Raw genomic sequence first — 26,970 nt, forward strand, 5'->3', positions numbered from 1 at the left:
CACCTGCAGCCATAAGGGCTATTGTAGTGGTATATAGATGCTTAGAGTAGGTTTTTGGTGTGTTCTGAAGGGTTCACTATATAATATAACAGGGTAATGGTGAGAAGTGTACCTGGGACCTTTTATGTGAAGTCCACTGAAGTGCTCCCTAGGATGCCCTACTGCTCTGCTGGGATGTCAGTGTGGCCTGTCTAGTAAGAATGCTGGTTCCCTATACATCCAAATGCACTTTTCCCCGAAAATGGTCCAAAAAGACAGACACACAGAACAAAAAAAATATCTAGTAAATGGCCATTTTTGATACAAAAAGATAGACATTTTTCTGATTCTAAAATTAATGCTCACCACTTGATTTTTGGATGCTTTCAGAAAATTTTCCAAAATCAGATTGAGGAGCTCTTTTACACAGCTGTGGGGAGGCTTATACGTGGGTAGCGCATGCTCCTTTTTAAATACACGAAATATATTGATTTTGTGTATTTAAAGAAAGGAGGAAGGAAGACCAAATGGTAGCCGGCATGGTTAAAAAGTGCTGTCTTCTTAACTTTCTTGCCAAGATTTCCTCTCCTTTTCCTTTCAGCTTTATTTTTCTGCCTCTGTCCAGATTTAATTCTTTCCTACTATACAGTCTTCAATTTCCTCCTTTTTTTTTTTACCGCCTACCTACAGCTTGTCATTTCTTTCCCTCAATGTGGCTCTCCTATTTCACTTCCTCTTATTTCCCAGTCCCTCACTAATTCTAACCTCTTTCTTCCTCATCCCATCCAGCAATTGCTCCCTCTCTCTCCCACTTCCATCCAGCGTGTGCCCTCTATCTCTCCCCCTTTCCATCCAGCATGTGCCTTCTATTCTACCCCATTCAGCATCTGCCCTCTCTCTCCCCTCTTCCGTCTGACATCTGCTTTTTCTCTGCTCCCCTCTCCATTCAGTATCTGCCCTTATTCTCTGTCCCCTTTCTCACCCTACTTCTATCCACCATCTGCCCTTTTTCTCTGCTCTCCCTCCATCCAGCGTCTGCCCCCTCTTTCTCTCTCCCCCCTTTCCATCCAGCATCTGCCCTCTCTCCCCTCCTTTCCATCCAGCATCTGCCCTCTCTCTTCCACTTCCATCCAGCACCTGCTCTTTCTCTCTCCAACTTCCATCCAGCATTTGCCTCATCTCTCCCAATTCCACCCAGCATCTGCCCCATCAATCCCCTTCTATCCATCATCTGTCCCTCTCTCTCCATCTTCCATCCAGCATCTGCCCTCTCTCTCTCCCCCACTTCCACCCAGCATCTGCCTCCTCTCTCCCCACTCCATCCAGCATATGGCCCTTCTCTCTCTCCACTTCCATCCAGAGTCTGGCCCCTGTCTCCCCACTTCCATCTATCATCTGCCCCTCTCTCTCCCCTTCTATCCAGCATCTGCCCCCTTTCTCTCCCCCCTTCCACCCAATGTCTTCTCCCTCTCTCTCCCCCTTCCACCCAGCATCTGCTCTCTTTCTCTCCCTGCTCCATCCAGCATATGACCCTTCTCTCTTCCCACTTCCATCTAGAGTCTGGCCCCTCTCTCCCCACTTCTATCCAGCATCTGGCCCCTCTCTTTCTCCCCTTTTCCATCCAGCATTTAACCCCCCCCTCTCTCTCTCTCCCCTCCCCCTTTTCCAGTCCTGCCCCCCCTCTGATATCACTTGCTGTTCTGGGGCAGAACCAGCAATTGTGAGCAGTAATGGTACGGCCCTGTGATCTCTTTGTTTTTGCTGCCACTGCTGAAACAGCAGCAGCAGCAGTGGTGGTGGCCATTGCAGTGGGGTGTTGGGTGGGAGTGGGGAGAGCCTGGTGTGTCTCCTGCCCCCTCTGGATTTTTGGGAGAGCCATGGCACCCGTGGCTCCCCGCCCCAATGCCTATGAATATACACACACTAGCAATTACTGTAGGCACTGCCAGTGGTGTCATCTGCGCAGAGCACAGGTTCATTCATGATAAATGCCCATTTACACCTGCTCTCAAGTAGGCATAATATCTGTGCCTTCACTATAGCTGCTATTCCTGCTAGACATGTTAGTATTTCAGAAGTAGACATAGATGCCTATGGGGTGAACTCTACAAAGGGGCGCTTAGGTATAGACACCCCAAATACTGCACAGGGAACGCCTGTTCTCTAACGGCATTTGGGCATGCCCACGTACACCTAGTCTATGGAAGGTGAAAATGGTGAGCCTAAGTGCAGCAAACAGTTCTATAATTGTCCATGTAAGTGGAAGACACCCCCATGTCCCTTTGCAATTCAGCACTATGCCACTTATACATGCCCTTATAGAACGGCACCTACGGTGTTTACGCATGTCAGTGGCACTTTTTCTTGCATTTATGCACATAAGGCACGTGTAACTGTAGGCATTCAGTTATAGAATTGCCTTTCATGGGTGCCTTTCTGCCCTATTAACTAAGATGCCCTGTCAAGCATTGCCCTCAAACTGGGCACTTTGAATTTAATCCTGTTATTTTGTGAAATTTAACAAGGCTGGGTTTTAATTTGAATGTATCTTTTCTCCAGTAAAACAGTGCTTACCATACTTTTATCCAATATAATCCTATTTTAACACTCCAAATGAGGAAGAAAATAAAACAGCAGACCTCTGCTCCCTTCCTTTCCTCATCCATTTCCTCCCTTCTCCCCCCCTCCCTTATCCAATGCTTGGTAGCAGTTGTCAGCAAAGGACTCAGGGTACCCTATGGGATTTTGATCTTCCAAGTAGCCCACATAGGAAGAGGCAGCAATGTCTGTGAACCTTCACAACTCACATAGCCCAGGCTGACTGCTATTACTGGGCATAGAACACAATGGAGGGGAAGTAGCCTTTTCTTATGACCCCCATCGACAGATGATGTGACCAGGCAGACTGGGCAGACTTCTATGGTCTAGGTTCCATAAATGACAAAAACAGATCAGGATAAAGGCTGGAATGGGCTTCAATGGCAACGCCATCCAGTTGGGAAGTAGGACCAGTGCCAGGCAGACTTCTATAGTCTGTGCCCCAAAACTGGCTGGGAGAGGCAGAGATTAAGTATACCAATGTTTAATCATGAAGAAGTGGAATCTGTGCAGAGTGCCTCCTTTTTTGGCAGACTGGGTGGACTGAGCAGGTCTTTATCTACGGACATTTGCTATATTACTATGGGGCTCATTTTTAAAGCACTTAGACTTACAAAGTTACATGGAGAGGCATTTTCGAAAGGGACGTCCAAGTTTCGATTTGGACGTCCTTGCAAAACATCCCAATCCAGGGGCAGGGAAACCCGTATTTTTGAAACAAGATGGACGTCCATCTTTCGTTTCGAAAATACGGTCAGGGACGTCCAAATCCTTAAATTTCACCATCCCTAGATTTGGACGTCCCTAGACATGGACGCTTCTGATTTTCGGCGATTTTCGAAACCAAAGACGTCCATCTCAGAAACAACCAAATGCAAGCCATTTCGTCGTTTGTAGTGCACTGGTCCCCCTCACATGCCAGGACACCAACCAGGCACCCTAGGGGGCACTGCAGTGGACTTCATAAAATGCTCCCAGGAACATAGCTCCCTTACCTTGTGTGCTGAGCCCCCCAAAACCCACTACTCACAACTGTACACCACTACCATAGCCCTTACAGGTGAATGGGGCACCTAGATGTGGGTACAATGGGTTTGTGGTGGGTTTTGGAGGGCTCGTTGTTTCCTCCACAAACGCAACAGGTGGGGGGGGGGGGGTGCTGGGTCCGCTTATCTGAAATGCATTCACCCACTAAAACTGCTCCCGGGACCTGTATTCTGCTGTCATGGACCTGAGTATGACATCTGAGGCTGGCATGACATATTTTTACAGATGTTTTTTGAGGGTGGGAGGGGGTTAGTGACCACTGGGGAAGTAATGAGAGGTCATCCCCGATTCTCTCCAGTGGTCATCTGGTCATTTTGGGCACCTTTTTGTGCCTTAGTCGTAAGAAAAATAGGTCTGGGTAAAGGCCCGTTTCAAATTGCAATGAAACAGGCGCTAGCAAGGCTCCCCTCCATACCTTTGTGTCTCCGTGTGTCGCCGGCCCCCCCCTGCAGCCTCCGTGCGAGAGCTACAGTGCAGTACAATGTTGGAGCTGAGAATGTGCTCCGCCCTCAACGTCATAACGTTTGACGCGAGGGCGGGGCCCACAGACTGTGATTTTGTGTGGCTTCAGAGCTTCGAACTTACGAACCTGGCTTCAGTGACGTCAGTGCAAATAGAACGTTGAGGGTGAGTTTTATATATATAGATTATCTCATTAGTGGGAACATTGGGCACTAATGGGTTAAAGGTCCTATTTTGTGATTAAGAACCTGAGAAAAGATTTGTCTTGTTCTTCCTGCCTGTTTGGGTTTTGATGGGAGGTTACACATGCACCCATTTCTATTGATATGTGTACTAAGGCTGGAGGGGGTATTAAAAGATTCTGACAACATCATAAATCACGAGTTCAAAGGTTGGGTGGTTGGTTTTGTCAATAGAGTCTGATAAGTGGTCACTTTTCTGGAAAATAATTTACTCTTGAATTATATTCTGTGCCCTGCTATGCTCATGATGGTCAGCAGAGGGTATACCATGTAAGCAGCAAAATTAGTGTGACACTTCAACCTGTTTTCCGTTGATCACTCATGGACTTTTCAATGGCTGCTTGTTTCAGCCCACAATCAGTTATATGTCTTGGAGACAGCTCATAAAATACTCCAGGCCTGAGGCCTAGTTTCTCTGAAGGAAAAACTGGTAAGATATCACCTGCACTTTTCAGAAAAATCACAGAGGCCTAAACCAGTAAAGCCACCTCAATTTAAAAAAAGAAAGAAAGAAATTGAGGCAGTTTTTTAACTGTTGAAATGTGTAAACTTGTTTATAAATAATGAAAAATCCAGTCACTGAAGTTTTGCATTCAGTTAAAACAATATTAAACAAATTATATTTTTCTAAATAGAAGCCTACATTAGAATAGAATAAATTTTTCTCTGTGAGGCCCAAGACAAATGTTCTGCTGCCCCCTTTCCCCTCATCACAAAGACCCTGGATTTCACCTGAAGCATGCCCTGTCATAGGAGAATTTGATTTGTGTACCATCACTGAAAGATTGAAATTTAGTGCAAACATGTGAGCTATCATTTAAGATTGTAAGATTCCCCAGTTATGGAATAAAGTTGCATGAAAGATAACGCTCTTAAATAATCTGATGGGGTTTCGACTTAGCTCAAAGACTTGGCTATTTTAAGATCATTTTTGTAGGTTACTCCAGCGTAGTAATGGGTGGTTTTACAAAGAAGATTGGGGGGGGGGGGGGGGGGGGGAGGATTTATAATAGAGCAGGACACCTAGGTGAAATGTAAAAAACCCCCAAAACAAAACCACCCACTGTATGCCTATTTTACAACGCCAAAGTCCAAAATGAGTACAGGATTACACAAAAGATGGCCAGCCATGGGGGTGAATGTAAAAAATTCTTTATTCAAAGGAAAAGTCTCAAAGACCCTACACAGGCCCTGTTTCGATGGATGGAATCACCTGCTTTGGAGGTCACAAATAAGGCTCCAAATACAACAGTGGAGAAAAAGCTGGTGCTCAAAGCAAAAGCAGAACCCACACTGCAATCAAAATGCAATGCATACAGGACACAGATATGGGGTACATGACAATGCTGCCCATTTCATTTATTGTTTTTTTATGTGCTGTAAATCCTTGCATTCAATGCAGCTTAGAATCATATATATATATATATATATATATATATATATATATATATATATATATATATATATATATATATATATATATATATATATATATATATATATATATATATATATATTGTCTGACAAAAAGAAACTATCAAACTAATCATAAAAGTTAAAACATACCAACCAAAATCAAACATATTTATCCCAGCCTTAGCAGATGAAACATTTCTACCTTAAAATCCAAGGGTAAAACGTCTGCCTTGCCTGAAGTCCTACACAGGATTAAATCAAAGCTTGTGTGTGCAAACCTTTCATCTTCTTCTATAAGTTCGGATAGTTCACTTCAGTCCATAAAGTCAGTAGCAGGGAATTCCAAAACATGGGCCCTGTTACACAAAAGGCAACTGCCCAGACTTTTCAGAAGCTCACAGTCTTCATACCGTTTTGATCTTAAAATTGCTGGTGTATGAGCTCTTAGCAAAGCACTCAAATATCCCAGTGTCTTCTTGACCACAGAGGAAATACTAAGGGGTCATTTTACCAAGCTGTGGTAAAACGTGGTCTTATTAGTGCACCTTTACATTGTTCTTTCCTGCACGCTAAGGCCATTTTTAACACTGCCGGAAAATGACCGCTTTCCCATTTTTTGAATTAATGGTCATGCGTTAATGTTGCCATTTATATGTGGCCATTAACAAAAAACAGTGAATTAGCTCTTACTACCGTCCATTTTGTAGGCAGTAAGGGCTCATGCGCTAATACTGCGCTAGTGGTGATCCTTGGTCGGCTGCCGGGGGGGGGTGCGCAGCGGCGATCTGCCCTGGGTGGCAGCCGATCAAGGATCACCACTAGCGCAGTATTAGCGCATGAGCCCTTACTGCCTACAAAATGGACGGTAGTAAGAGCTAATTCACTGATCGCCGCTGCGCACCCCCCCCCCCCAGATACAACACAACACAACACCCCCCCCCCCAGCATATCACCCAAGCCCCCCCCCCCCCGATGCATTTTTACCTGCTGGGAGCAGCCGTGCGGCTGTCGGCTCCGCTGATTCCCTACTCCCTCTGCCCCGGAACAGGAAGTAACAGCAGAGGGAGCAGGGAACCAGCGGAGCCGACAGCCGCGCGGCTCCTCCCTGCACCCCTCCAGCAGCGTGCACCTGGGGCGGATCGCCCCCACCGCCCCACCCTCGGTATGCCACTGTCCTCCACTAATAAGTTAGTGTGCAGCAATGCAGATGCACAGAATAGTACAGAAATGCCCACTCTACCCCCAGACATGTCCCCTCCCAGAAAAATAAAAAGATATTTTTTAGCACATGGTTTGTGCACGCATATTTGGAACTTACTACAGAATTCCTCAGAGCATCCCATGGTAAGTTTTTTTTAAGTTGCAGTAGGCCCACGCTAGTGCTCACTGCAGCTTAGTAAAAGGAGCCTTAAACCACCTAACCTTAAACTGGATTTGCTGAGCCACTGCAAGCCAATGCAGTCATATGATTATGAACCACATACTCAACCACCAGCTCAGTGGTAGCTTGTTAGATCATCTGCAAAGCTTTAAATACATATTTAGGCAAGCCTAGAGATAATCACTTGCAATAATCACTTGTGTGCCAGCTAGTGCCCCCTATTTTAAGTTTCAGGGATGACAAGTGAATGTTTCAACCTCAGATATTGACTGCTCTTCATACTAAAAGCATTTCATTTGCTTGCTTACAATTCACCTACCCATGTACATTTTCTTTTACCCAAAGAAAGTGTTTCCTCGACTGGTGAGCTATAAGTTTCTGTGAAATAAATAATTTTATTTACAGAATTATTTGATATGCTGCCATTCATAATGCAAAAGTGCATTGAGACAGTTTATAGTAGATAACAACAAACCAGAAAACAATACAAGTGAAACTCAGCATGACACTGAGAAAAGTAAGCTACACAAAAATCAACCAATGAGGGCGATGAGAAATAGCACATCAATTACCTTAGATGAATGTAGCAAAATGGAACACACAAAAAAAGGGGACAGACAGGAGGTGTAAGTCTAAAGATGCGGTTGAGCTAGAATTACTGGAAAGTTTTAACCCCAGATTAATATTTATGACAGCTGACAATCACAAGCAAGAGCTCCCTTTTATTAAGATTTATTTGCAGCCTTTTTCAAGAAATTCACCCAAGACAGTGTACAGCAAGAATAAGCTGGACATAGGCAACAGACAATTAAAGCAGTAAAACTATTCAAATAACAATACACATTATAGCATAGTATACTACTTACAATGTTAACACAATACACATTAAAACATCTTAATAGACAGGGTGTAAGCAGAGGTGGAACATGTGGAGGGGCATAATCGAACGCGAACGCCCATCTCCATGGGCGTCTATCTCAGAGAACGGGTACGTGAAGGGGCGGGGCAAACCATATTTTGGAAAAAAATGGGCGTCCATCTTTTTTTCCGATACTACGGTTTGTGCCAGCCAAATGCATCGGATTTGTGCGGATTTGAGCTGGGCGGTATTGTTTTTCAGCAATAATGGAAACCAAAGGCGCCCAGCTCAAAACAACCAAATCCAAGGCATTGGGTCATGGGAGGGGCCTGGATTCGTAGTGCACTGGTCCCCCTCACATGCCAGGACACCAACCGGGCACCCTAGGGGGCACTTGTAACAATTAAAAAACTAAAGTTAACTACCTCTGAAGTCCATAGCTCCCTTCCCTTGGGTGCTGAGCCCCCAAAATCCCCCCCAAACCCACTCCCCACAACTCTACAGCATTACCATAGCACTTATGGCTGAAGGGGGCACCTAGATGTGGGTACAGTGGGTTTTGGGGGCGGTTTGGAGAGTTCCCATTTACCAGCACAAGTGTAACAGGTAGGGGGGGATGGGCCTGGATCCACCTGGCTGAAGTCCACTGCAGTACCCACTAAAACTGCTCCAGGGACCTGCATACTGCTGTGATGGAGCTGGGTGACATTTGAGGCTGGCATACAGGCTGGAAAAAAACAGTTGTTAAAGTTGTTTTTTTTTTTGGTAGGAGGGGGTTAGTGACCACTGGAGGAGTCAGGGGTGGTTATCCCCGATTCCCTCCGGTGGTCATCTGGTCATTTAGGGCACTTTTTTGGGACTTGTTCGTGAAAAAAAGGGTCTAAAAAAGTGACCCAAATTCGCACTAAAAACGCCTTTCTTTTTTCGATTATCGGCCGAGGACGCCCATCTCTCCTTGGCCGATAAACACGCCCCAGTCCCGCCTTCACCACGCCTCTGACACCCCCCGTCAACTTTGGCCGTTTCCGCGACAGATTGCAGTTGAAGACACCCAAAATCGGCTTTCGATTATACCGATTTGGGCGCCCACGGGAGAAAGACGCCCATCTCCCGATTTGGGTTGAAATATGGGCGTCTTTCTCTTTTGAAAATAAGGCAGATAGACACTTAAGACAGAGTAACAAGAGGTAAATAGAAAATAAGGGGACTAACTTAAAGCTGAATGTGGAATCAGAAAAGATGTATGAAAATGATCTCAGCAAGAGTAAGATTGGATATTAGAATTTTACTAATATTTGCAGATAAGGCATTACAAAGAGTGAGATTCTAAGGGATCTAAGAAAGGAGATGTCCCCCTTTGGACCAAGAGATTGCTGGTAGAAGGCAAACCAAGCATAGGAAAATGATTGTGAAGAGCTCTGGGTGGGGGTGGGGGTGGGGGGCTGCTTAGTTAAGTTCTCCATTGAATTACAGAATGGTTACATAATGAGCCTACTTAAATCTAGAGAGACTGGGAAAAATCTCAATGCTGAATGTCGAAGAACGCAGTACCGGTGTGTTGCCTAATGAAGTAGAAAGACGCGGACATGAACCGATAAAATTAAGTGTGCCTATAGTTATTATTATTGTTTATAGTTGAAATTACTGAGATGAAACATTGACTTGATATAGAGTTAGCACACAAGTGTGATCAAGAGTGTATGAGAGTTGTATATCCGCAACTTCATTGAAAGTTGCTAGATAAGGTGAATTGTGTGCATGAGGTTAATGGCGAAAGTGACGGGATTGACCTAGCAAATAAGTTAACATTAATATTTCTTGTAGGCGTAAAGTTTATTATTATTTACAGAAGGGCACTGGTGTGTATTTGCTCACATAAAAATTAAAAATCCTGTGGGGAAGTTCTATGATCGAGAAACTTGTCCACCCTTAGAGGCGTAATCTACTTCGTAGTGCTGCCCCGCTTGGGTGAGTTAATACTCTGAGAACTTCTCCTTTACTCACAAAAATTTTCTTTATATGTTAACTGGGTCAATCCTTTCACTGTTCTGTCTCCTTAAGGTTATACTCTGGTTCTTTGTTAGTGATTACTGAAAACAAATGTAGCTTGTGTGGCAGTGCTGTTGTCTACACGTGACAGATGTTTTCTTGCTTTTGTAGAGTTAGAAGACAGGCTAATATTGTCCTTCAACATCCACTCTTTCAGCAGCAAAGTGAAATGTTCTGAAACAGCATCAGGGCTCAAATCAATCCTCTTAGTACAAAAAGAGGTAAAAGAATATATTCTCGCTGACTGATTTTGTGAAACACACGCCAAAACAAGAAAGCAAAGAAGCTTTCAAAGCTGTGATGTATAGCATCAGGCCTGAGGAAAGCTTTCTAATCTATCCTCCAAAGAGGCACTGTATTCTTTGTAGACAGTTCCTTTTCAGTACTCATATATTGCTCTTTTTTTGGCTGTATATACTATGGCCATTTTTATTTTCCCCCTAATCTTTAACACATAACTAAGGCTCCACTTTTTGGCATTGCTTAGGGTAAGGACGAGAGAAGATTTATTTATCTACACTAATGCGAACACACCTAATTTCGTTTCACAGTATGGCCTGGAGGTGTTCCACGATGGATACTAATCATAGCTAGAATTCATCATTATAACAAACTTCTGCTCCTTTCTTTAGCAGTGCATAACGACGGGTCTGGCACAATGCAAAGAAGAGCAGATTAGATGTGATTGGTGTGCTGGTATGAACTGAGATTCAGGAAAGGAATACTAAATGGAGTGGAGGAGTGGCCTAGTGGTTAGGGTGGTGGACTTTGGTCCTGGGGAACTGAGGAACTGAGTTCAATTCCCACTTCAGGCACAGGCAGCTCCTTGTGACTCTGGGCAAGTCACTTAACCCTCCATTGTCCCATTTAAGCCCATTGAGCCTGCCATGAGTGGGAAAGCGCGGGGTACAAATGTAACAAAAAAATGGCTTCCTGACAGTGGAAAGTTACACGTGTAATTATCTGTAGTTGCACACATGAAAACAAACACAAAAGAATGGAAGAAGAAGCCCTCAACCACAGCAGCATGGCTAGTGGGGTTTCCCAAGCTAGTGGGGTTTCCCAAGCTTTGTCGAACAAAGTGAAGATCTGGAAACGAAAAAGAGGAGAAAATGGAACAGAGTGGATGGGGGGAAGGAGCAAAAGGAGAGTGTGAATGGGGGAGGAAAAAAGTGATGGAGGAGGGTGTAGGACTGAGTGGATGGGGAGAAGAAGAGAGTAAGAGGAGAGAGATTATAGGGGTGAGTAGGCAAATAAAGGAGAGAACAATGTTGCATGAGTTTGTATTGGAACACAGGGGTAAGGGGGAGTAGGGAGGGAGAAATACATGAAAGAGACAGACAGAACTACATGGGATTAGGCTTCAAAATGTGTATAAGTATATAAGCATTGCCATACTGGGACAGACCAAAGGTCCATCAAACCCAGTATCCTGTTTTCAACAGTGGCTAATGCAGGTCACACGTACCTGGCAAGATCCCAAAACAGTAAAATAGATTTTATGCTGCTTATCCTAGAAATAAGAAGTGGATTTTCCCAAATCCACTTTAATAATGGTTTATTGAACTTTTTTCTAGGAACTTGGCCAATCTTGTTTTTAAACCCTGCTATGCTAACCACTTTCACCAATGAATTCTTGACTTAATTACACATTTAGTGAATAACATGGAAAAGAAAATAAGATGATACCTTTTTTATTGGACATAACTTAATACACTTCTTGATTAGCTTATGTCCAATAAAAAAGGTATCATCTTATTTTCTTTTCCATGTTTTATTTTGTTTGATTTCTATTGATAACCTTAAGAGTGGACTAACACGGCTACCACACTCCTCTACGTTTAGTGAAGAAATATTTTCTTCAAATTGTTTTGAATGTACTACTTAGTAACTTCATTACATGCCCCCTAATCCTTGTATTTCTGGAAAGAGAAAACAAGCGATTTATGTCTACCCGTTCAACTCCACTAAGTATTTTATAGATCTCTACCACCTCTATTATATTTCCTCTCAATCATCTTCTCTGAGCTGAGGAACCCTAACCTCTTTAGCTTTTCCTCTCAGGGAAGTCATCCCATCCCCTTTATTATTTTTGTCACCCTTCTCTGTAGTTTTCCTAATTCCGCTATATCTTTTTTTGAGATGCAGTGACCACAACTGTACACAATATTCAAAGTGCAGTCGCACCATGGAACAATACAAAGGCATTATAATATTCTCAGTTTTGTTTTCCATTCCTTTCCTAATAATTTCTAACATGTCATTTGCTTTCTTAGCGGTTGCTGCAGACTGAGGAGAGGGTTTCAATATGTCATCATCAATGACACCCAGATCCTTTTCCTGGTCGGTGACTCCTAATATGGAGCCTTGCATCATGTAGCTAGAGTTAGGGTTCCTCTTTCCTACATGTGTTACTTTGCATTTGCTCACATTAAATGTTATCTGCCGTCTGGAAGCCCAAGTATCCCAGTCTTGTAAGGTCCTCTTGAAAATTTCTCACAATTCTCATGTGATTTAACAATTTTGAATACCTTTGTGTCATTGGCAAATTTCAACACCTCACTCTTATTCCTGTTTTCAAATCATTTGTAAATATATGGAAAAAGCAGCAATCCCAGCACAGATCCGCTAGGGAACCCCACCATTTACCATTCTCCATTCAGAATACTGACCTAACCCTGATTTCTATTTTCTATCTTTTAAGCAGTTCTTAATCCACATTAGGACACTGCCTCCTGTCCCATAACTTTTTAATTTCCTCAGGAGTCATTCATGATGTACTTTGTTGAATGCCTTCTGAAAATCAGTAGGCACAATATCAACTGGCTCATCTTTATCCACATGTTTATTCACCCCTTCAAAGAAATGTTGCAGATTGGTGAGGCAAGATTTCTCTTGGCTAAATCCATGTTGACTTTTGGGCTCATTTTTGAAAGAGAAGGACGCCCATCTTTCAACATAAATCGGAAAATGGGCATCCTTCTCACAGGGTCGTCCAAATCGGTATAATTGAAAGCCTATTTTGGAAGTCCCCAACTGCACTCCGTCGCAGGGAGGGCCAAAGTTCAAGGGGGCGTATCGGAGGCATAGTGAAGGCGGGACTTGGGCGTGCCTAACACTAGGATGTCCTTGACCCATAATCGAAAGAAACAAGGACGTCCCTGATGAACACTTGGATGACTTTACCTGGTCGTGTTTTTCTTACGACCAAGGCACAAAAGGGTGCCTGAAATGACCAGATGACCACTAGAGAGAATCGGGGATGACCTCCCCTTACTCCCCCATTAGTCACTAATCCCCTCCCACCCTTAAAAAATCATCTTTAAAAATATTGATTGCCAGCCTCTGTGCCAGCCTCAGATGTCATACTCAGCTCCATCACAGCAGTATGCAGGTACGTGGAGCAGCTTTAGTGGGTGCAGTGCACTTCAGGCAGGTGGACCCAGGCCCACCCCCCTCTACCTGTAAGGGCTATGGTAGTGGTGTACAATTGTGGGTAGTGGGTTTTGGAGGGCTCAGCACACAAGGTAAGGGAGCTATCTACCTGGGAGCAATTTATGAAGTCCACTGCAGTGCCCCCTATCTTGCCTGGTTGGTGTCCTGGCAGTGCACTACAAATGTTGGCTCCTGGCAGTGCACTACAAATGTTGGCTCCTCCCAGTTCCATTTGGTCATTTCTGAGATGGACGTCCTTGGTTTCCATTATCGCCGAAAATCAGAAACAACCAAATCTAGGGACAACCGGATTTTCGCATCCCTGACCGCATTATCGAAACAAAAGATGGACGTCCATCTTGTTTCGAAAATACGGGTTTCCCCGCCCCTGGATGGGGACGTTTTGCCCCTCCACGTCCCATTAATCTATGCCTATGTATATACTCGGTAATTTTGTTCTTTATAATAGTCTCTACCATTTTGTCTAGCACCAATGTTTACCTCACCGGTCTATAATTTCTGAGGTCACTTTTGGCCACCATCTAGTCTTCTAGTATCATGCTTGATTTTTATTTTTTTAAAGAATAATCTTTATTAAAGCACCAAAACAAACCACAAATAACAAACAGCAGATGAAGTAAGAGGAAACAGAATGTTCACATATGTATAATATTGCAAAATATAAAAGCAGGGTGCTATCATTATTAATGATGAAAACCCCTTCCCCCCACTGATCCCCACCCCAAACCCAACCCGTAATCACTGCTGCTGCTTGTCTAAGCATTCATAATCCTACTCTGTGCTACTGGAGTAAAGAATCCCAAGAGGGTGCCCAAGTCTTTAGAAAAAGGTCCCCTTTCAAGGAAGACAGATCGGAAGACCCTTCACACTCCAAAGATCACAACAAAATCATAGATAATCTCCAGTACGAAACAGTTGATAATTCCGACGAGAGTCAACACTGTAAGATAGATTTTTTGGCCATCAGTACTGAATGATTAAGGAAGGCTCGCATGCCCGTGGGAGCCTGTCTCCACAAGGCAAACACATCAAATAGAAGGCATGGTGATGGAATCCATTATATCTTCCAAAAGTGAAAAACATGTCCACACAGTTGAGTCCAAAAACCCAAAATGTGGGAGCAATTTCAAAACATGTGACAGAGATAAGCATTTAGGACATTTGACATCCACCCTCAGGGTCGCATGATATGCTCTGTGTGGTGAAATATGTACTCATAAGAAATTTGTATTGTAGTTCTCACAATGAGGCATTCTCAATTAATTTGTACATTTGCATAATCATATTCCAGGAGCCTCTCTCTCAAGTAGTGTATAATTATGGTACAGCCAGAGACCCCCCACCGGAATGGTGGCGGGCCCAGTCATAGAGCTCAGGCCATTACAGACCTTGGCTGAGTCAGAAATCTGATGGCTGACATAACTGGGAGCTTACTGGAAAAGTATGGCCTAGTTTGTAGCCCGGATTGAGGCCTAAAAGTTAAGTTAATAGATATGGAAACAAAATGGAGGATTTCAGCACAAAATGGAAGCCCGTATCTGTTACAAAGTGGAATTTTCTCTAATGTAAGTTAGAAAAACAAGTTGAGAAATGAGTGAGTCATGCCAGGTGCATAGAAAATAGGGAACTAGCTGTCCAAGAGAGGAGGGAGACTTTCCTGTGAGCAGGATTGTAGTCAGCTATGGTGTGAGAAAGGAAAGGCGTAGCAAGATAGAAGCTACTCATTAGCATGAGCCAATCAGTGACAACCATGACATTAGCATAGATCCAATCAGGTATATCTACTGTCATATTATCCATATCCTGAGGGCACCTATAAAAATCAGGGTATTTCCTGGTTTAAGTTAGAGAGAAAAGGGTTGCCACTCTCTCTCCAAGGGAAACCAATGTGTCCAGCAGAATTGACAAATTACCTAATTGCTTTCCCTTGTAAAACCTCTAATTGGTAAAAGAAATTATAAAAGATTAGCAAATAATTAACCCCTGTTTGCAACTTATTATATTCCTATAATTAATTGATTGTACATGCCTGTTGTCAATCACTGATTTGACTTATACCTTAGCAAATAAACTCCTCATTCCAAATGATGATTTGTGGGCTTCACTTAATGATGAAAGGCTGTAAGTATAAATGCTTTTGCTGTATCAGGCTATCATTCGCTGCATTGTATAACCTGTAGCCTAAATCCAGTTTGTCATAAGGCTGGTATCTATTCCTTGCCAGTGCTGAGAGGCGGACTAATGCGGGTCCCTTAGACCTAACGTCTCTCTCAGTGGCAATTCCTTTTAGAACTTCACAACTCCCTGATTACCCCAGTACTAGGGTTATTTAGAGATGGAGTCAGATTAAGGTCACTCCAGCCTTCTTGGGGGGCTCGGGACCCCTCAATTCACAACAGTAGCTATGATAATATTTCAATGGTATCAATAGTTGAGCATCCAGACCAAACATAGTAAAGAACTGTTTCCAAACAGAAGATGTCAAGGAGGCAACAGGAAAGAGGACACAAAGTGCTGCAATTGGATATAGGCAAATTTATCATTCAAATCAAGACTATATTCAGCCCGCAAGTCATCAAAAGGCTTGAATTTACCTTCACCAGTAAGGACATGATATACATAAAGGATTCACCGAGTAGACCACCGCCGAAAAGTGGGAGAGGAACCCCCCACGGGGAAATCAGCATTCCCAGCGACAGGCAACAAGGGGGAAACCTCTTTAGACAAGCCATGTAGTCTACATAGCCAACGCCAGGCCCTTCTCAAAGGAAATAAAATAATTGTAAAATAGGAGGGTGCCCGCACCCTACTTGCTGGAGACTGAAGCCAGTAGCCAAAATGATGAGGTACCAATAACTTAGTCTCTGCTACTGTACAAGAAAAAAAAGTAGTACCCCAAAAACTAATCAGTGACAAACAGAGAAACATGATGGCAGGTAAAGGCCAAATGGCCCATCCAGTCTGCTCATCCTCAGTAACCACTATCTCCTTTCCCTAAGAGATCCCATGTGCCTTTCCTATGCTTTTTTAAATTCTGACACAGTCCTTGTCTCTACGACCTCCACCGGGAGGCCATGCCATGTGTCCAACATCCTTTCCATGAAAGAGTATTTTCTTAAATTACTTTTGAGTCTATTTCCTCTTAATGCCATCCTATGCCCTCTCATTCCAAAGTTCGCTTTCATTTGAGAAAAAGCTCACCTCCTGTACATTAATGCCACTGAGGTATTTAAACATCTCTATTTTTTTTGTTACATATGTACCCCGTGCTTTCCTACTCATGGCAGGCTCAATGCAGCTTACATGGGGCATTGGAGGGTTAAGTGACTTGCCAAGAATCACAAGGAGCTGCCTGTGCCTGAAGTGGGAATAGAACTCAGTTCCTCAGGACCAAAGTCCACCACTCTAACCACTAGGCCATACCTCCTTTCTTCCAGAGTATACATGTTGAGGTTTATAAGCCTGTCCCTATATGCTTTATGACAGAGACCACTATTTAATTTTGTAGCCGTCCTTTGGACCAACTCGATCATGTTTGTATCTTTTTATAGGTGCGGTCTACAGAATTGCACATAATATTGTAAATGGGGCCTCACCAAAGATTTACACGAGGGCACTATCACCTCTTTTTTCCTACTGGTCATCCCTCTCCCTATGCACCCGAGCATCCTTCTAGCTTTGACTGTTGCTTTTCCTACCTGTTTGGCCACCTTAAGATCATCAGATACAATCACCCCCAAGTCCTGCTCTTCTTTCATACACAGAAGTACTTCACCCCTATATTGTACTATTCTCTTCGATTTTTGTAACCTAAGTGAATGACCTTGCATTTTTTAGCATTAAAATTTAATTACAAATTATTGGACAATTCTTCAAGCCTCGTTAGATCCTTGCTCATGCTATCTACACCCTCCAGTGTGTCCACTCTATTATAGAGTTTGGTATCATCCACAAAGAGACAAACCTTGCCAGTCCTTCTGCAATATCACTCACAAAGATGTTAAAAAGAGCCGGCCCAAGGACCGATATCATAACATAACATAACATAACATAACAATTTGTTCTTATAGCCGCAATACATTGCAGTTCAATGCGAATTACATATAAAGAGAACTGGACATTCCAGGAAATACAACAACAGAAAATTAATCAGCAAGCCTAATACATTCACCTTTTTCAATGGATCCTAAATAAGTCTTAAGCAATTGTCTAAAAAGTGCATAATTCGACTCCTGAATTATCAAAAGAGAAACATCTTAGCTTAATTTAGCTGCCTGATAAGAGAGCAGAAAAGTCTATGAATTTCTTTCTTACTTTACCCCTCATTGATGGAAAGGAGAATAAATTGATAGATCTGGAAACACAGATACTATTTCACAAAACAAAACATCGAGTGAAATAAACACGAGCTAGACCATAAGAAACCTTGTACATCAAACAGGCTAATTTGAACATGACTCTTGCAGCTACTGGCAACCAATGAACTTTAGAATAATATTCTGACAAATGATCAGAACATTTAAAAAAAAAAATCAACCTTAACACAGTATTCTGGATTGTCTGTAACTTATGCATAAGGACTTCAAAACAGCCTAGATAAAAAAACATTACAGTAATCCAAAGAACTCAATAACAAAGCTCGAACCAGTAGCCAAAACTGATAAATATGAAATAATTTGCGAATACAACATAGTTTTCGCATAAGAAAGAATTATTTTTATACTACCTTATTAACCTGAGGCTTCAAACTGTCAGTAGAATCCAGCATCACTCCCAAAACCTTAACTGAGGAGGAGAAAGAGTAAACCTGTTGGCCAGTTACAATGCTGGACTCCATAGGCCCTATGGAGCCGTTGATCAGCAATAGCTTTGTTTTTTCTGTGTTTAACATTAATCTATGCACCATCATTCAATGCTCAACATTATGGAATATCAATTGCAAAACAGGCAATTCAGCAGGAACATATTTTTCAATTGGAAGAAGAATGGTTATGTTATATGCATAACTAAAGGTCACAATCCCTAATTTTTCCAATTCAAAACCCAAAGTATTTATATACCCATTAAATAATAAATGAGACAGCGGAGATCCTTGTGGGACCCCACAAACATTACTCCAATAGTCTGACTGATCACCTAACATTTTAACTCTGTATCTCCTGCAGAAAAGGAAGCCATGGAACCAAGATCTTACCGTACCTGAAATCCCAAAGGCATCTAAAATCTGCAGGAGAATATCAAAGTCAACCAAATCAAATGCACTTGATAAATCAAACTGAAGGAGCAAGGCCTTTTTCCCGTCACTAAGCCACAATCAAACTTTATCAAATAATGCACCCATTACAGTTTCTGTACTACAATTAGATCAAAACCCTGATTGTGAAAAATGAAGGATATTGTGCTGCTCCAAATAATATGATAATTGAGCAGCAACTACACCCTCCATCCTTCCATTTAATCAGTTTTTAACCAAGTCAATCACTTTAGTGCCCATACCGAGGGCACTCAGTTTATTTATCAGTCGCATTTGTGGAACTGTGTCAAAGGCTTTGCTAAAATCCAAGTACACCACATCTAGCGTCCCTACCATGTCCAACTGTTTTGGCTCTCTGTCAAAGAAATCAATCAGATTTGTCTGGCAAGACCTGCCTCTAGTGAAACCATGCTGCCTCGGATCCTGCAGTCCATTCAATTTGAGAAACCTCACAATTCTCCATTTTAGATGCGTTTCCATTAGTTTACTCATCACTGAAGTCAGACTAACAGGTCTGTAATTCCCAACCTCCTCCTCACTTCTGCTCTTGTGCAGAGGGACCACATTCACTCTTCTCCAGTCCTCCGGGACCACTCCAAACTCTAAAGAAGCAATGAAGAGGTCAGTCAGCAGAGCTGCCAGAACAGCTCCAAGTTCCTTAAATACCCTCAGATGTATCCCATTGGGCCCCATCGCTTTTTCAATTTTAATTTAGCTAGCTCCTCACGAACATTCTTCTGAGAATTGGTCCTGGTCTACCACACATTCATCCGTCCCCATTAGCATTTGTTTTCAGCGGTACTACCCCTGGCCTTTCATCTGTGAATACAGAACAGAAATAATTGTAAAGCAGTTCAGCTTTATCCTTATCAGCATCTACATATTCCTCCCCTCACCCTTGAGCCTCACAGTGCTATTATGACACTTGCTCCTATCACTTGCATATCTAAAAATGTATTGTCTCCCAATTTTACGTATTGGCTATCTTTTCTTCCATTTGCATCTTTGCTTTCCTGACAGCTTTTCCAGCTTCTCTTAGGTTTTCCAGATATTTTTGTTATCTTGTAATTTATGAAGGCTCATCTTTATTCCCTTACCTTTTCAGGTACTTTGTTTGAGAACCAGAGCAGCCTTCTTTTCCTCTTACTTTTATGTATTTTTAATAGTTCCTTTCAGTTTTGCTCACTGATGTTCTACTTTCTTCAGCTGTTCCCATTCCAATTAACTCTTCCTTGAGATATTCCCTCATTTTGGCAAAATTAGTGCTTTTGAAGTCTAGGACCTTCAGTCTTGAATAAGCCCCTCCTTGTGCCACACCAGTCGATGATCACTAGATACCAAATGATCTCCAATCGTAGCGTCAGAAACACATTATCCATTTGTAAGCACCAGGTCTAGAACAGCTCCATCCCATGTGGGTTCTGTTACCCACTGCTGGAACAATTCTTCCTGTAGATAATCCAAGATCCCTTTCCTTCTAGACAACCCCGCAGCAGTGATGCCCCAATTGATGGCATATTAAAATCACCTATTGGTAGTACTTTTCCTTTCCTAGCTATCTTGTGATTGTCTTCAACTAAATCACTGTCCATTTCTTCTGACTGTGAAGGAGGCCTATATATCATACCAATGCATTAAAAAAGGAGAAAGGAAGGCCAAACAACAGCTGACATGATTAAAAGGTGAGGTGAAGGAAGCTATTAGAGCTAAAAAAAAATCCTTCAGAAAATGGAAGGATCTGGCTGAATACAATAGGAAACAGCACAGGAAATGACAAGTCAAATGCAAAGCGCTGATAAGGAAGGCAAAGAGAGACTTGGAAAAGAAGATTTTGTTGGAGGCAAAAACACCTTACGAGACTGGGAGACTGGGCGTCCAAATGGCAGATGATATTTAATGTGAGCTAATGATGCATGTAGGAAAGAGGAACCCAAACTATAGATATGTGATACAAGGTTCCACATTAGGAGTCACCGACCAGGAAAAGGATCTAGGTGTTATCGTTGATGATACTTTGAAACCCTCTGCTCAGTGTGCAGTGGCAGCTAAGAAAACAAATAGAATGCTAGGTATTATTAGGAATGAAATGGAAAGGAATGGAAAGCAAAAATTAGAATGTTATAATGCATTTGTATTGCTCCATGGTGTGACCGCACCTTGAATACTGTGTGCAATTCTGGTCTGCTGAGCCTTCCAAAACCCACTACCCCCAATTGTACACCACTACAATAACACTTATGGGTAAAGGGGCACCTATTTGTAGGTTCAGTGGGTTTTTAGTGAGTTTTGGATGACTCACAGTTTCCACCACAAGTGTAACAGTCAGGGGGAGATATGGGCCAGGGTCCACCTGTTTACAGTGCACTGCACCCACCATTAGACTACTCCTAAACCCCTCCCCCATCTTTCACCCACTTCTGGAATCTATCGCCTTCCCTTCCCTACCCCACCCCATATTCTGGCGTCAATGTTCTTCCCTCACCTCCTCTCCCAGTCTGGCATCTCTCTGATTCCATCCTCCCTTCTCCCATGGTCTGTTATCTCTCTCCTTCCCTTCCCTCCCCCTCCCCCCCCCCCCCCATGGTCTGGCATCTTTATCCTTCCCTCCCTCCCACTCCTGGCAATGTGGTTGTTCTCTCTCCCCTCCCCAAGATCTGGTACTATTCTCCCCCTTTCCGCTTCCTGAATTGCTGCCCTCGTTTAATCTTCTGTGCCACTGCAGCAGCATCACTGAAATAAGCAGACTGCCTTCAGCAGCCTTGGAAGCTTTCCCTCTGCTACAACTTCCTGTCCCTGGAGGGCAGTGGCATGGAAGATTAAATGAGGGCAGTGATGCAGGGAGCGGGAAGGGAGAGAATAGTACCAGATTCCATAGGAAGTGAGACTGATAGGCTGGATTTCAGGTGGGGAGAAGGAGAGAGAGGGACATACCAAGGCCAGTGCGGGGCACCTGGGAGCGCGAGACCCTGTGCAATCGCCCCTGCCTAAGACCAGCCCTGGCCACCTGACTCCTTCTCTTCCTCTCCATTTTAAATATATAAAACTACCTCTATAGGCTGCTAGTCCCTCCTCTTTCCCATCTTTAAAAATGTTCCCCATAGGCAACAGCTCCCGTCCATCTCTCCTTTCATATTTTAAACAGGGGTGTAGTCAGATGGCTCATTTTGAGTGGGCCTGACCCCAAGGTGGATGGGCACAGAATATGTCCCTTCATCTCACCCCAGCTCCACTCTCTGCCCCTTCCTGCCCACCAGCCCAAATTATCAAATACCTGAGCTGGCAGGGATCCCCACATCCTACCAGCTGAAGATTTCCTCCTCCTCGGGCAGCCAGCGCTCTTCCAAATGACAGCCAGTAGAACTTTTCTCATGCTAATGCTGATGCCAACAGGCCACACATGCTCAGTGCTTGCAAATGTTTGAAAACTAAGCATGCACAGAGGGGCCAGTATTGGCATCAGCATGAGGCAATTGCTGCAGGCTACCATTTGGAAGAGTGCTGGCTGCCCAAGGAGAAGGAGATCTTCAGTTGGCCGTCTTTGGGGATACCCACTAGCCACAGCATGAGTGCCACAATTTTGGGTGGGTCTGAGTCCAACTTGGGTGGGTCCCAGCCCACCCATGGCTATACCACTGATTTTAAAACACATAAAACTATTTATTGCACAAAAAATCAGGGTGATTCCGTACCCTTCTTTCTCTACTGGCCATAAAAAGAGAGTGTTAGTTGAGGGACCCAACTACTATACTTTTTGGAACAGGAGGTATGGGAAATTCCTTGACAGCATTCTTATTACCAACAGGGAAACAGGGGCAGGAAAACCCCCTACCAGTAGTTTTTTGTTTTTTTTTAATGTAAAGAGTATGGGGCAGCCCAGGAGGAGGGAGAGTGGATAGTTTTATGCATATTAAGATGTAGCAGAAGGATGAAAAGGGCTCTGATCACCACAGGTAATGAGCTTTAGAAATATTACAATATATGCAGAATCACTAATCTCTGTCAGATGGGAGGATGTGAGGGAGGGGAGGTCATAATTCTTATTGCCCGGTGGCCCAGATCACTCTCAGTCCACCCTGTTCGCATCAGAAAAACACTGACACTCTAGTGACCAATCTCAAGATCCATGGATAAGAGGTACTAGAGATGTGTATTCATTGGTGTGCATTTAGTTATTAGCATTACTTAAACAATTTAGTGCATGCAAATCTGGAGGGGGTAGATCGGAAGAGAGAAGAAACCATACACAGTTGAATTGCTAGTGAAAGATTTGCAGACACTTTTTTAAAAGAAAACAGAAGATATACAGGATGAGTACTAGATTTTGGACGATTTCCAATTTGGATTTGGTCCAAAGTTTTCTACTGAAACATTACTTATTACTGTATGTAATAGTATCAGGGCTGGGTTTGACAAGAGTCAGAGTTATGTTATGGTAGCTCTGGACATCTCAGCTGCATTTGACACTTTACATTATAGATTGCTGTTGGAAAGTTTAGAAGAGTTAGAGGTAGGAGGTAATGTTCTTGCATGGTTTAGCTCTTTTCTGAGCAGTAGATCTTTTTGAGTCAAACTAATCAGACTATTTCTAGTTGGGTAGAAATTCGTTCAGGAGTACCCCAAGGGTCTGCACTCACACTTGTTTTGTTTAACATCTATATGCTTTCACGTTGTAAATTTTTGAAGGGTCTGGTAGTATCCTATTGGCTATATACTATGATATCCAGGGGGGTTTTTTTTCTCTATTGAAAGATCTGTAGGAGATACACTTGATTGTTTGCTTTATATATCAACGATAAAAAGTTGGATGTCAGCAAAACAGACTTAAACTTAACATGGCCAAGACTCAGATAATGTTTCTATCAGATAGATCTAACCTATCCTTTCCTGTACAAATTGATCTGGAAGGTTCTAAGATTGAGGTTAAACAAAAGATGAAGTAATTTGGGTGCTCCATGATTCTTCTCTTTCTTTTTCAAGCAATGTAAAGGGTTTGGTGAGGTGAATTTTCTTTAAATTAAAACTTTTGAGTAGGTTGAAGGCCTTCCTTTCAGAAAATAACTTTAGGTCAGCAATTCTGCTCACATTATCCCATTATTTGACTATTGTAATGCCTTGTATATGGGAGCCTCAGGGGGCTTGTTACGTCCTTTTCAGATGGCACAAAATACCCTGGCGAGGTTTATAACTAGAACAGTTAAATATGACCATATCATTCCAATCCTAATCAAATTACACTGGTTACTGATTAAATGGCGCTCACAGTTTAAGATTTTGACATTAATTTATAAATGTCTAAATAATGAAGCTCCAATTACTTTAGCTACACTGTTAAGAAGCAAGATCTCTCCACTCAAATAACAAGTTATTGCTTGATGTACCATCTGTGAAACTTATATGGTTGGAGGATCACAGGCTGAAAATGTTTTATGTAGAAGGAGCACGATTGTGGAATCAGCTTTCAGACCAAATTCGTTTATAGAAGAACAATGATCAATTTTGAAAACAGGTAAATGCATTCTTATTTCAGGATGCCTTTGGTACTGAACTGGAAGTTTTCGGACTATATATTATGATATCTGTTGATTGTGGTTGCTGTTTTGTTTTGCTGAAAGAGCATAAGTTAAGTATCTGTTTTATTATGCTTGTTTTGGATGTAAACCAGCTGAAATGTTTTGATAGTGTGGTATAGAAACTGTGCAATAAATAAATGAGTGGGAGGGCGAAGAGCCCAGCTCAGAGGAAAGATTAGCAGAGAGTAACTGACAACAGGTGTCATAGTTAGGGTGGAGTTGGCAGTTTATAAAAGTGATTGGATTAGTGAACACATGGTCTTTGGTTGCCTTTGCCCCCACCAGGATCTGAGGAGAGAGGGTATCTTGGTCAGACCCAATAACCTAACACTGAACTCATGGGAAGTTTTTGCCAATGAAAGCATTAATTTGAGGAGTGCTCTGGGTAGGTAGAAAGGGTTAACCCAGCCTGGGAGCAGAACAGGAAAGAGCCTGTTTGGTGCCAGAGGCATGTGGAAGTGCACTCCTGGAGGAAGGACAGACAGACAAGGAGGTCTGGTCCTGAGTGGGTCCTGAACTAGGTAAAAGCCCAGCAGGACAGTTTATTGCAGAAAAAGCAGAAAGCACAGCCTTGGATTGTTCTGCCAGAAAGGATGAGCATTGGAGGACTGGTTGGAAGTGTAGATATATAAATACCCTAGGATATTTAAAGAGACTATTAAATTTAGTAGTTGGAACTTTTACACCAAAAGTCTTAGATTGGCACAAGAACCAAAAAGTATGTTATTGCATTTTGTTATAAAACTGGAGTGGAGAGTTCTTTGGAGTGTGAGTGAAGTTATTTTGCTCCCAGACTGATAAAGAAAGTAATACAAGTGTGGCTTAAAACCCTACGGCTACTGGGATTAAGCCCGGCCCCAGCCTGCACCCAGTGAAAGTTAACTTTTGTTTGTAGCCCTGGTTTAGATACCTGACCCGAAGAACTAGCTGGTGCCCAGAACTGTGTGGTGAGGCCAGGGTTACATAGTGAAACTGGATATTCAGCACCAGCCAGTATCTGGGTGCAAGTTTAAAATCTGGTTTCAGTTTCAAGTACGGAGGCTGGCGCTTTACTTAATTGCGAGTACTGTGCTTAAAAATTGGGACCAAGAGTTCTACCGTTCCGTATCAGAAGCACAAATGAAAGGAATATGAAATGAGATTCTCACCTGCAGGTCCAATAGGTTGTCGTGTGTAGGACACATTGTATGTTGGCTCTTCAGCCAGTGGGGGAGGGTACATCCGTCTTCGGATGAAGAAACCTGCTCCACAACAAAACAGAACACCCATCATCAGAAGGAACCTATGGATGAAAAGAGAGGAAGTTCAAAAAGGAGATGGCTTACATATATGTCTACAAAGTAGTTTGGGTCCAATTTTCTGGGAATAAAATCTTTGGGACTAACATTCAAAATCACTTATCTAAACAGCTGTAGCAGCTATACGGAGAAGTGCCCTATCCATGAATTTTCAACAGCAGTATCTGGATAGTGCCACTGAAAATGTTTACAAACCACCTCAGTACTATCTGGATAGTGCCAAGGCAGAGCAAGGGCATTCTGCATAATTCAACAGACAGACCATGACATTCCATTCTATTCCATTCCCAGCTTTTATATCCTGCAAATTTCCTGACAGGAATCATAGCAGGTTACAATAAAAAATACAGTACAATTTAAAATGTCATATATCAAAGTACTTATCAAATAAAAAAATGTTTTCAAAGCCTTTCTGAATGAAAATAATCCGCCAAACCTCAAAGTTGAGTCACCACATTTTGTTATAGCTGTACCGGGACCAAGTTCTCTTTATTGTATAGCCAGCTTCACAGCTGGGCCTTCTCGTATGGGTAAACAGATACTGAATGACATCTAACACAGGCACTGTGCACCAAAGCACGGCCCGTGTCAGGTCATCAATGTACAGAATTGATCCACGCTGTGAAATAAAAGGACTTGTCCCATTTTTTGAAGGCTCCTAGTACTCTTTCTTTGTCCTGGATTTGGCTTTGTGCTATGAACCCTCTCTTTGTTGTTAAAATAATAGCCTGTACCATTCACCACTATCCATATAGCTATATAAGTGCATAAGTATTGCCATACTGGGAAAGACCAAAGGTCCATCAAGCCCAGCATCCTGTTTCCAACAGTGGCCAATCCAGGTGACACATACCTGGCAAGATCCCAAAAAAGTACAAAATCCAAAATCCCAAATAAGAGAAGCTAGATACAAAAAAAACAATCAATAAAAAATGAAGAAAAAACAATAAGGAAAAGGTTAGAGAGGGGTCCTTTTACTAAGGTGTGTTAATGATTAGCATGCTCTAAATGTAGCACAGCCTGTTGCATACCTATGAGCTGCATGTCACTTAACACACACTAATTCATTATTGTGCACTAAATCTGTTAGCAACCTTAGTTAAAGGACCCCAGAGAGCACAATCTAATATGATAATATACTAAAGCTGTAAACATCCATTGACAGCTCACTTTGATTATCAAGGGGCAGATTATAAACATGATACTTGCCCTCAATAAAAGTCCAACTGTTGTGGCTTGTAAAATATAAACATACTACTCTGAAATCTAAAATAGAAAGTTTGCGCCAGTGAAACTCATCCTCTGGCTCAGATAAAATTCCTTTTGCAATCTTTGAGTTATCTTTGATGGGTCAGGAAA

General features: G+C 42.6%; 1 protein-coding gene across 2 annotated transcripts in view; it reads right to left on the reverse strand.

Annotated features, from left to right (window-relative positions):
- VOPP1 (VOPP1 WW domain binding protein) overlaps window positions 1-26,970 on the reverse strand; it is a 196,897-nt gene that overhangs the window by 12,120 nt on the left and 157,807 nt on the right. For both annotated transcript variants that reach the window (XM_030189999.1, XM_030189998.1), the window contains exon 4: window positions 25,462-25,595. In XM_030189999.1, coding sequence (XP_030045859.1) covers window positions 25,462-25,595 — 134 coding nt within the window. The remainder of the gene's footprint in view (window positions 1-25,461; window positions 25,596-26,970) is intronic.

The sequence above is a fragment of the Microcaecilia unicolor genome, chromosome 1, assembly GCF_901765095.1.
Source record: "Microcaecilia unicolor chromosome 1, aMicUni1.1, whole genome shotgun sequence".
Classification (NCBI taxonomy): Eukaryota; Metazoa; Chordata; class Amphibia; order Gymnophiona; family Siphonopidae; genus Microcaecilia; species Microcaecilia unicolor.